This window comes from Rutilus rutilus (assembly GCF_951802725.1).
Source record: "Rutilus rutilus genome assembly, chromosome: 25".
NCBI lineage: Eukaryota > Metazoa > Chordata > Actinopteri > Cypriniformes > Leuciscidae > Rutilus > Rutilus rutilus.
Genome location: NC_140229.1, coordinates 22,849,145 through 22,861,760, shown reverse-complemented (window position 1 = coordinate 22,861,760; position 12,616 = coordinate 22,849,145). Strand labels below are relative to the sequence as shown.

Below are 12,616 nucleotides of genomic sequence, written 5' to 3'. Positions count from 1 at the left end.
TGTTTGTCATTCATGTCCTCCCCTCATTTTGCTTTCTGCAGTTTCCAGGTTTCTCACTCGCTAATTCCCATTAACAGTACACCTTCCCATTTCGTTTCATCTGAGCTTTTGGCATGAGACACTTTTTTTCCTCTTGTTGGTCACAAATGAAACCTCTGTAGAGGAGCCAATCCCATTGAAGGTTTGTTTTTTTGACAGCTCAGGTCGGGGAACGTGTCTGGACAATGAGCCTCTGAAACGAGACTTCCTGTACCCCACTGTGGCTCCAGGGCAGGTGTACGATGCAGATGAGCAGTGTCGTTTCCAGTACGGTGCCTCCTCCCGTCAGTGCAAATATGGGGTAAGGCGGCTGCAACACACTATCATGCTCTGGGAATGTCGTTTTTACATGGTGACTTTTATTAGCTCAGAGACAAAGAATTTTGGGCATTTTGGGGTCAGAAAATTAGACAGTTTGGATTAAACCAGGATTTAAAAAAAAAAAATCATTAAGTATTCATTAAAAGAGAGAAAAAAAAATCACGTAAGTGTGAAATATTTTTGCCACTAGTGTCACCAATGGAATTGCAAAAATAATACCTGTTTTCAGACAGGTTTCCGAAACTCATGCCATTGGTTGAGACAATGTTGCTGTGTCGGACTGGTCTTTATGTTGTTCAGACGGAACAACAAATACATTTTTTCTAAACATCCGCACACATATCAACAACCAAAAATGAACTATCATCGCAGCAAGCACAATTGTTCTGTAGTTGCTTAACCCTCAAAACCATAAATGTTTCGCCAATCATTATTACATATCCGGGTCTTTAACGACCCGGATCTATATGGATCTGTATAAAACTCTCCTAATATTAGAGTAACAATTACAGAACAGTAAAATAAAGCATAATTTGTTACCTTGTGAGCTCGGAAGGGTTCAGTTTGAGCAGATCCTTACCATCATCACTGTCATCGTCAGAGCTCTTTTCACAGTACATTTAGCATCTGGCTAATATTCGCGATCTCAAACATATTCTGAAAACTATCATTTCCAACATCTTAAACATCAAAATTAATATATCACTGACAGCTTCTTCACCAGATCCACCATAAAGTGTCAGTGACACTAATATTGTTGAGCCATTTAAAGTTTTGCTGATGATCCTACCTATTCTTTTGTTTTCTGCCTGCGGTAACTGTGAGTGAAACGTCACTTCATCATTGTGTATCAGACATTTCCAGCTTGTGGAGTAAATATGAATTCCACTTATTCTGTCATCAAAGATTCGATTATTTTTGTGCAGAAAAAATATACTTACACTGCTACACACCTCGGGTCGTTAGCGACCCTATACAGTTTTGTACAAAAAATGAATGGGAAACCGGGCATTCTTTTATAATTGTATTATTTTTTTCCTGTTATATTGTTTAGAATTAATTTATTGAGGAATACTAAGAAGGTTAATGTCTAACTTTAAAAAATGAATGAGGAGGAGGGTAGTGAATGATGTCCCGGGTTAAAATTCAGGAGAAAGTTGATGACATTTTTGAATTATGTACATAATGCGGTAGATGTTGGATTTTTTAAACACTGGAGAAATGTTGTTCTGACATTTTTAGAATTACTAAAAGCTGCATTCCATAACTTTTTTGAGTTAAAAATGATCCGAAATAAATTTTTGAGCAAGTACATAACCAGCCAGTGTTCAAAACTATATGCTTGCCTTAGCTCGATTCAAAACGGTAAGCTTGTAATAATATTTTTTATTCCAGTGGTACTGGTGGATTTCCGCGGGAAATTCGAGCATGTCTTTGCGTCATTACGTCACATCTGTACCCATAAAGAAGGTGTCCTGGCTAGTATAGGCTATATTGCGTGAGGATGTTGGAGGTGGAAATTTATAGCCTTTTCTCACAGCACTTGATATAAACATATCAATTTGATGGCGGATCCAGAAAGGTTCAAATGACAATCACCAGTGACAACTGGAGATTAACCCGTTGTAAAATGCAAAAGACTTCAGACTTCGGAGTGGCTACAGAAAAAAAAGAGACTGCAACTGGCCCATGCGAAAACAAGGATAAATATGGGAAGGGCATTAAATGTAGTCAGGCAATGCTGATGTTGTTAACATTAACAATTTGAGAACAAAGTATAATTTGAACGGTTTGACGTGATATGATAAGCGATCATTAGATTTAATCAGCGTGATTTACTGCAATGCTTTTTTTCCCCTTAGTTAGTCAGAACAAAAGTGGATGTTACTTACTTGCTCAAATTACATGTTCCGGGGAAAAATTATTATTTTGGTCATATTTCCAAAAAGTAGAATCTGTGATTCTGAATGACAGTATCCACACCACTAGCGTGGTGACTGACAGCCGCACATTCTCCTCAAAACACAACCCACGTAAAGTTGATAATTCCGCAAATAACTGCAATTGCAGATTTCGAACAGAGATGGCGACAAAGAGGAAAAACTACGGACTGCAGCTTTAAGTTAAATATTGGTTGTTGTGGTAAATATCCCAAATCGATGCCAACAATGGGTGAAGTCTGTTTGTAAGCAGTTTATGGACTTGGTATTTGTATTGTCTTTGAAATGCTTCATTCAAATGTACAGATTGCATTATTTTAATAGCTGGTTTTGTTTTCATCGTTAAAACACATTATATTGACATTTTGAGTCTATTTAAAGAAACTTACCAAGTAGGTGTTTTCAAAACATTCCAAAAGCATTTTGTTTGGATTACTTTTTTAGGTGCTGTTTCAAGAACCTTTAAAATATGTTACTGAGACATCACCTAACTGCAACCAATGCAATGAAGCGAAAAGCACTAAATATTCAATGTAAATATGAATTTTTGTCCTAACCAAGTGTGCTTTGCTAGAAAATGCCAGGACACAGAGTAATATAATGTGAACACATCAGATAGTTGCTACATTCTTGATGCTTTACCTGTGAGGTCAGAACCTGCTGCATATGTATTAAATCCAAGAGCTGATTTTAATAACACTGGACAATTCAGAAGGCGGTTTGGACATAGAGAGCAAGACAGCTACTTAAAGAGCTCTGAGGAGACATGAAGCCGGAGGTCAAGCAGTTATTTTTACCACTGACCCAGAGGAGACTAGCCAAAGGACATGATTTGTTCAGCAGGCAACATTACAAGAAGAGCTCTCTGATGTACAGAGCAGTGAGGGGGAAAACGTGCTGTGAGTGAGTGCTGTGGTGTCTCATTTGGACTTGTAAAGAATATATCGAGTTTAAGTTTTTGTAACACTTGCCCTGATTGCGGAGAACTTTTGGAAGCTTTAAGAAACACAGGTGATAGCAATCAGCTGAGATTATTTTCACTTCCTTTGAGGGCTAGAAGGGAGGCTGCCAAGTTGATACTCTCTTGTAGTATGTCACATGATGCCATTCATGTTGTCGAAATTAAAGATTGTTGTTTTATCAGCACCTGAAACGAGCTTTGCCGAGGACCGTTTGAAGTCGGGCCACATATCTTTCAGAGAAAGTCCATACTTGAGGTTTGTTTCTTTTCCTGCCGAATCCCCAGACTTTTGGAAATGATAATGATTTTACCCAAAGAATAACAAACTTAAGCAAATAAACTGACACAGGGGGGAAAAAAGAGCTTGAAGCAAGCCAGGAAAATTAATGATCAATAAGAGATGGCGCTCTGCTTAGTACAAATATGCGGCTTTGCTTTCTACACCAGAAAAGAATTAAATTACCCGAGATTACAGAGTTCTTTTGTTTCATTGAGAGATATATCCGACAGTGGATGAACGCATGCCAAATAGAGAACCCTGTAATTTCTCTCTTAAGCTCATAACTGTGGTATAGATCAGCATGGAAGACGGTCATGTAAAGAAAAAAAGTCTTGCATTCCCTTGGCTCAAGTTTAATACAGCGTGTAGTGTTAGTGGATTCTGACAATCTTTTTTTTTCTGCCAACCATCTGTTTTATACATGCCTTTGGAGAATTATAACCACACCAGCGAACCAGAGGTTTGAATTTGGTTTGGAAAAACTGTTACGGAGAGATAAACACACACCCAGGGGGGTGGACGAAACATTCGAAACCTAAAAATATATTAATATCAAAGACCTAATAAGGTGCACAACCACCTTTTGCCTTCAATCCTTCTTGGAATGCTGTCATACACATCCTGAATGGTGTGGGGGAAAAAAAACATTGAACCTATTGTGCCTTTAGGACAAAGGCAGTGGAAATCTATTTCTTAATCAGATCAGTGGTGTTTGGATCTAGTAACTAGGGAGGATGTGGGAGGCATTAGACTTTATCCTTCTGTTTATTTAACCATCAATTAATTAGCATTGCATATGGGGAGATTATCACCATGGAATATGGGAACATCATAAAAAAATATTTAGTGGCAGTGGAGAGCACCTAGTATGGGAAAGTGGGTTCGGCAATTTCGACGTTTCTGGGTCATATTGACGCTGGAGGCTGGATATGGACGAGTAAACTTGTGACAACTTTTATGCCGATGTCACCCATGTTTTGCATATCATGATGTCATAACATTTCCTCACTTCAAAACATTAAATAATTGTATAGTTTTTGTGGTATGTTCACCTTCAGCTGGTTATTTGACTATTTGACCTCTTTGCATGGGTGGTTAATGAACTCAAACATCATACACCTGTGATTAATCAGATATATGGACAACATATGCATAATATTACATTATATCTTGCACCTGACTCAGCTGTCATATACATTGATATTAGTCAATTTGACTCTTTTAGTAGTTTTACTAGAATGCCATCTTTGTCAAATTCATACCAGAAGTGGCTCGGAAAATTCTAAAAAAGTTTGATAGTAATTACTTTGGTCTTAGTGAAGTAGGCCAATTTTTATGCTACCCTGCACTCTCAGTTTAAGCCCGTCAGTGCCTGAGTCTTGCTGGTCAAGCCTACCCCTCTGACCCTCTCAGCATGAGCATCTCGAATGAGCCGGCAGGAAACCTTATTAAAACCAGCTGCAGAGGTGGAGCTTTTGCAACCTGAGAGTGGCAGTTTGCTGCTTTATTTAATCTGGATGGGCTGGCCAGCTGAGTCTTATTTACTGACCTGGGGTCAGTGGCGGTGCTCCCTATCATAAGTCTTTTTCATGGGGGCACTTCTCTGTCCTGTAAATCCTGTGAAGTTCAAGCATTAAAGGGACTTTGTGCACTTTATTGGGAAATACAATGCAGGGTTCTACAAAGCTACACTTGTATACGGAGAGCATTATATCTTTCAGGCCCCAGCATAGTTCTTTCAGAGCACATGGAAGTTAGCCCTTTGGTACATTTGTCAGCTACTTATAAGGGAGTTCTCGCAATTCATCCTCACTATGCCAATACTTTTTTAACCCATTTCCAGCTGTGATGTGCTAAGTTCGTTGTGTAAATTTTAGGGAGTCCTACTGATTTTGCAACTTAACTTGATGAGCAACAAAACGTCTTCTAAAAAAGCTTAGATACTTACATTAGCAAAACTTTGGCTAAATTTTGCATTCAAAAGAAGGTCCATTGTCCATGAAGCACTGCTTACTGATCACTTCCAAACCAAGCAGCTTTATATTGGTAAATGCTGTGAATTTGAGTCATATACAGTGAATTATGGGTAGGGGTGTCAACGTTAATGCATTAACGCATTCAATTAACACTAAAAATGTATGCAAATAACGCATTTAACGTCAAAACATCCCACCGCTGTATGGCCAGATGATGTGCAAACTACATTTCCCGGCTTGATAAAGCAAACCAGCGTCTTGCTAGTAAAGTTTTGATGGATGAGGATTGCAATCAAGGTAAAAACGATTGCGGTGACATACAGGAGTCGTACAGTAAGCATCCATGAGTCCATTATATGAATGCGCGCTCTCGATGCACTGATGGCACATTGTATTTACGCACAGACACATTTCACTAGATTCAGGTTGTTTCCACGCACATTCAGGTTAATGTTTTGATTTGTCATGTCTATGTTGCTGTGTTTAGTAATTCTGAATGGATCTTTTTTTTTTTTTTGCCATCTCCATGTGGTCCTGTTCTGTATTTCAACAAAAGGGCGCGATTAATCACAATTAAAATGTTTAATCTATTGACAGCTCTATTTATGGGTAAAAGCAAGTCTGTCAAGTGGTAATATTCCCTTGGCCATTATCCAAGCTTCTCTCCTCCGGGACAAGGAAAGTCCTGGCCTTTACAACCTTCCTCCCTTCCTTGCGGGCCAGGCATTAGCCACATGAGGTCTAAGAGAGAGCACTAAGGTTAAGCTAGGTAAATTTCTTTTTATTTGACACAGCCCATAGGGAATACTTGCCTAGGGAGAACGTTTTAAACTGCGACCTTGGCTTGGCCCACCACTACCTCCAGAGGGAGCATATACGTGAACTGCTAGAAATATTGTTTCTCGCTATCCTTGACCCTAAATACTCAACCCCTAGGCAACCGCAGGGGAGCTTCAGCTCTACTATCCCAAAGCAATTGGGGAAAGTGCTCTCACCCTGCCTGGACTCGTCCAGGATCCAAAGACTCCCAGCACTCGATAAGGTGCCCAGTAAAAAGAAGGGATGCTATATGGCACATGTTGGGGTGGAACGGTTCACAAAATCCTCGGTACGGTTTGTATCACGGCTCTGTGGTCACGGTTTTCGGTTAGATTCGGTATACATTGTTAATGTTTTTTTTCTTTTTACCACTTTAGAAATACCATACATCAGCATAAAATATATAGCCTTATAATCTACCATTTACAGTATTTAAAAAATAGGTTATTCTCAAGGTCATGTAATAAAAAAAACTGAAAGAATGAGGCAGCTTGATCTTAGGAATAGACACATTATTGTGACACTGACAATCATAAATGAAATCTGTGGGATTCTGATACAGCAAGGCTTTTCATTTATTTGTAAAAAAGTTGGCCTTAAACTAATTGTAGCTGAGAACAAAAACACTTATTGTCAAATTTAAAGAATAGGCTTTCTTGTCACTGTCAGTGCCTACATTTATTAGTGTTATTTAAATGCTTTGGGTAGTAGAAGTTGTTCTTTCCTACCCGACTTTCTCTTTCTTTCGCTGTCAGTTGACACATTAGGGTGATGTCTCCGCAGATGAGCTAACATATTGGAAGTGTTTCCATTAGCATAAGCAACACGTGTTGCACAGTGTTTGCAAACTGTCGTGGTTTTATCCACCATGTTCTAACCGCCGCCGTCGTCATATGTAGCACTAAATCCAAAATGATCCCACACAGTAGACCGAAACGATACTGTCGGTGCCTCAGTGAAGTTGACCTGCTGAACTGCAGCACTCGACACTCCTAACATTTACATTTACATTTATTCATTTAGCTGACGCTTTTATCCAAAGCGACTTACAATTGCTATATATGTCAGAGGTCGCACGCCTCTGGAGCAACTAGGGGTTAAGTGTCTTGCTCAGGGACACATTGGTGTCTCACAGTGGATTTGAACCCGGGTCTCTCACACCAAAGGCATGTGTCTTATCCATTGCACCACACCACCCCTAACATTGACCTCCATGCCAAATGATAAAAAACAAGTTACGCTGCGCGTGGCCGGACCCAAACAATACACACGTGTCTCGAATCGTGACAAGTGAATTGAACAGTTCAGATTTTTTTCATGAACCGTTCCACCCTTAGCGCATGCTTCAGACGCCATCACCAATCACGCTGATGGCGTTCCCCATAGTGTAAATCCAAGATTCAGTGTTGAGTTCCACTATAAAAGGGAACTGTTTTTGCTTGCTGTGTAATGCATAATTTGTCATGTCAAATCAGATTTTGTCCAATCAAATTCTTTTTAGAATAAGTATGTCTCCTCAACGAAAACCACCTGCCACTGACTAGCAAGTAGCATGTTCATGTAGCAGTGACGTAACTACAGCCTACTGGCTATTAAAAGGGGGAGTATCCTTTCAGTATGCCCCACCCAAACATCTTGTTTCAATAGGTATGTCAACGCAAGAAAGAAGCGATTTCATTGGGTCTCTAAAAGCCTGCTGGGGAAGCCAGCCCACTGCACAATGCTAATCTTGTTTCCATTTTTTTCTGGTCTCTCTTGGAAATTTATATATTCTGACCAACTTGCTTTTGCCTTCTTTCCTAGGAAGTGTGTAGAGAGCTCTGGTGCCTTAGCAAAAGTAATCGCTGTGTCACCAACAGTATCCCCGCCGCAGAAGGAACCCTGTGCCAGACCAGCACCATTGAAAAGGGGGTAAGTCAGTGTGCCATAAGGGGGAAAATTTTATGCAATGGGAAAGGTTATGAAATGGCAGGTAATGGGAAACGGACTCCTCATGGCTCCGGGTATGGCGTCTGGCCATGCTCTCATTGTACCAGATATGGGAATAAGAAAGCCTATTCCCAGTGTTCACTCATGCAAGCAGCGTTTGGGTCATCAGTTTTCTGCCGGGCCAGGTTAGAGAGACAGTTTTAACAAAGATTAGGGTGGCCATTGTCCTCGCTCGTAGGATGGCTCAAGAGGAAGAATGGAAGAGGACCACGAGCTGTCGATCTTTGTTACCATTCGCTCAATGGATCTATTTACTGCCAAGCTCTTGTGCGTTGTCTTGGACAAGCAGCGAGCCCCAGGTTGAGCCGCTGTTTTTTTTTAGCGGGTGGCGTACTTATGTCTGCCCCTGGCTGGGTCAGCATCAAAGGAATACGAATGTCAGCCATTTCTCACCCAGCGTGTAATGGAGGGGAGGCCCTGCCAGCTCCAGAAAGACGAGAAATGGAAAGGCAGAGAAAAAGGAGTGACCACACATGCTACTGAATGTGCTTTCCACCATCAGCACTGATAATGAATTTGTCACATCGTAAAGAATGGCTGTCGAACACTGCAGGAAGCACAATGCCAAAAAGCCACCCATTATAAGGCAGAATTCATTCTTGATCTGCTTCTTAGGACTCTCTTCCCCTTCTTTTTCATGTGATGTGACAACATGAAATAAAAATGTACTCTACTTGCTTTCTTAATAAATGCCCTCATTTATCAGTGCATATTATTATTATTTTTATAAAATAAAAATAAATCACAATCTTTTATTAATAAATAATATATGTAATAGTGATATATAATATACTTTTAGTGAGATACTAGCCAATTAGTCTCGCGTAGCCAGACCTTCAGACTGACGACAGAAGGTCTGGACTCTATCGCAGCTTTCATTGGCCAAGGACAGCCTAAGATAATAAACCGGCATGCATTTAATCAGTTATTAATTCAGGAACATTGTGCAAGTTTACTGCAACACTGGAGCCGCGAGCTTCACATACTTTGAAAATTCTGCATAGTTGATTTAGTTGTAAGTGTTCATTCTCACAGTTGTAAACACTATAGTGTTCTTCTTCCATGAGGGGGTTTGGCATCACGGCATTAGTTTCCAGGCGGACCATTATAGAACATCGCACACGTCTCACAGACATTCATCTAACTAGATGACGAAAATCGAAAAAGTGTTTACAGTTAAATGTGCTATAGGCATCAGATGTTCAGCCAACTGTCTGAAGTCTCTGAGTTGAGTCTAATGGAAGTTGAGTCTGAGGCTGAGACTACAAGCCAATATACCAACCAATAACCATCCATTTTGATTTGATCTGCATCAGCCAACAATCATGTCCACTGGGCAGATTATTAAAAAATGTGTGACTCTTGTGTGAGTTCCATAATCGGCTAACTGGCATGTCAAATTATAATAAACAATTTCTGTATTCAAAATGTACCCCTTATGCACACCCCCTATTTTGGCAAGTGTGGCATACATGACATACCCAAAATAAAAAAGTTGCTGCTCACAAGTCATTCTGAATAGACACATAATCAACATATATTTAGAAAGTCAACACTTGAGAGTTTACAGTTCAAGACTCAGAATTACTCATACTGTTATTAATATGGAGATATATAAGCTCAAACATTAAAAATTAAATTATTAAGAATATAATTTTTAAATGTATAAAAATATGTTGAACAACAATAATCTGGGGCCGTCGGCGATCTTTACATGTGAAGGGGTTAAATTGAAATGAATACAATTTAAAATACGAATCAAAATTAATTATTTTATTTTGTACATTTTAAACATTCAATAGTCTGCTGAAAGTCTTGTCAAATTATAACAATTTATATATTCAAAGTAAATATTTTTAACTTCAAAATACTTTACTTTCAAAGCATGCATATGATACAGTACCTTAAAATGATGCTGACGGAGGCAGCTCACTAGGCGTCTGTTAGATAAGACATTCTTTAAGAGGTTATTTTGGACCTGCCTGCTAGTGTCTTAGCACACTACCCTGATTTCAGACACTGGTAGCTGAGGACACAGCCTTTCCCTTGCCAAGTTCTTCCTGTCTGTGAACGAAAAAAATAAATAGAGTCTGAGAACAAGAACAACCATCCAGACAGAGGGAGAGAGTGAGAAAGAGACAGAACTTAACCTACTGACACAGTTGCGCAGTGACGACAGTTTCCAGCGTCTCCAATCCTTGTCCTCATGTCCCCTGGGTTGGATGGATTATGAGGTAGAGTGTTGAGAAGATTTCACGTGGTCCTGACGCATTACAATGCCTTGAGTCTGTTTTTATTCTGGAGTAGATTCAGATTAGGGACAGTAGGTGAATGCGCTGTTTGCACGATACAAGATTTGGTCAAGAGATTTCTCTCAAATGACAGCTGCAGTTAACTTATTGGACATACTAATTACAATCATAACTGTAATAATGAGCAAGGGAATGCTCATGGATTAATAATGTAAGAGGAAATGGACCAATAATAGGTTCTAATTTTTTTTTTTTATGTTTTAAAGAATATTTCACTCAAAAATGTTGTCATTATTTACTACTTGTATTTCAAGATGCATTTCACCAGATGAACAATGGCTAAGGGCATTGGAGTTAATAACATGACATGACACAAGAGTGTCCACAATAAATAAATGGAAAAAATCATTTTAAAATCTATCTTTTTTTTGTTGTTGTTGTTGTTTTTAAATCTACTCTTGGTATTCATGTTGGTCTCTGATCTGATTTTTAATATTTTTATTCTATTTTCAAAAAAAGTTAATGATGTTTTATTACATTTTAACATATCATGTTGTGTAACCATCAAGTAAAAAGAACGTTAGTCTATCGGTATGCGCGTTTGAATATATATGTGGGCTGGCGTGTAGTCTTTCTTTACAAATTGACCTAAATAAATGACTTGTCTGGCCTTAAAAATTTATAATACAGAATTATCGCTTCCAAGTAGCCATGTGAACCGGAACTATTTTGACAATGTTTTATTTGTACAGAGGTAAAGGGAAGGGAAGGAGGCCTTCACAGGGGAGAGACTAGTTGACACTTCAGGACTGCGTTGTCGTCGTGTCCAGGCTCAGATCCTTCATCAGATCTGGATCCGGCGGACTGCGGTAAACCTCGGGATAAACAGAGGGACTAATATTAGCGTAGACGCCATCCTTCTTATGATGTAACAAGTACATCAGGATTTATGGGGAGTGTTCCCGGTTCCGGCTGACCTAATCTATGTAGCCTAACATTGAATTATAGAAGTTTATGTGTTGTGTATGCTAGGTCAAAGAGATGTGTTTTTAGTCTGTGCTGCTTGGAAACGTCTGGGGTTGAAGCTTTATTTTTCGTTAATTTAGCCACTGTTTCAAGTAAATACCTAGGGTTTTGTTTATTTTCTTTTAATAGGGTTGAAAAATAAGCAGATCTAGCAGTTTTAAGGCCAATCTGTATGCAATCGTGCTCTCATGAAATGAGAAAAAACTCTAGTTTTTTTTTTCTTCCAGTTGCGCTCCATTTTTCTGGCTGCTCTCTTAAGGGCCCGGCCGAGTGTGCTCGTTGTACCACGGCGCTGGACTATTTTCTTTAATCTTCTTTAAGCGCAAAGGAACAACTGTGTCTAAAGTGCTGGAAAAGAGAGTCAAAAGTTTCTGTCGCAACAAGCTAGGATAGGAACCAGCTGAGAGTGAAGAATGTTTATTTTTGGTGTATGTGCACTTGCAAGTTTCCAATAAAAAAAAGAAAGAAAGATGGGGGTTGTGGGTGGTATGGGGTGTGGTCACTCACCGGCAGAAACATAAGTCGGCGCCTATGGTTTCAATAGATTTGAGAGCTGTGGCAGAGGGGAAAATTTTAGAAGAACTAATTTCTCCATATCTGTGTGTTAGTGGTGTTATCAGGGTGAATGTGTGGCGTTTGGGACATGGCCGCAGAGCGTGGACGGAAGCTGGGGACCTTGGACAACCTGGGGCGAGTGCAGTCGTACCTGCGGTGGTGGCGTCTCCTCGTCCATGCGACATTGTGACAGCCCAGCGTAAGTAGGCAAAGTAAGCCAGAACAAAGCTGAACAGGTCCCTATTTGGTCCATCTCACTGCTCACACTAGTCTCATTACTGTCTCACCTTTTATGCACAAAGATGTGCACAATTCAGTTCAATTCAAGCGAAATCCAGTCAATTTAATAGGAATCCACACAATTTTGAATTTTACTTCAGGGCGAAAGACTTCGATTTGCAAAGTTGGTTGTGTAAATTCTCTGTGTTGGCCAACAGAAAGCTGCTTGATTTGAAAGT

General features: G+C 39.6%; 1 protein-coding gene across 1 annotated transcript in view; it reads left to right on the top strand.

Moving 5' to 3' along the window:
- The window catches only part of adamts6 (ADAM metallopeptidase with thrombospondin type 1 motif, 6), an 87,447-nt gene that overhangs the window by 38,757 nt on the left and 36,074 nt on the right, over positions 1 to 12,616 (top strand). The window contains exons 11-13 of the mRNA XM_084400573.1: positions 199 to 340; positions 8,140 to 8,247; positions 12,212 to 12,357. Coding sequence (XP_084256699.1) covers positions 199 to 340; positions 8,140 to 8,247; positions 12,212 to 12,357 — 396 coding nt within the window. The remainder of the gene's footprint in view (positions 1 to 198; positions 341 to 8,139; positions 8,248 to 12,211; positions 12,358 to 12,616) is intronic.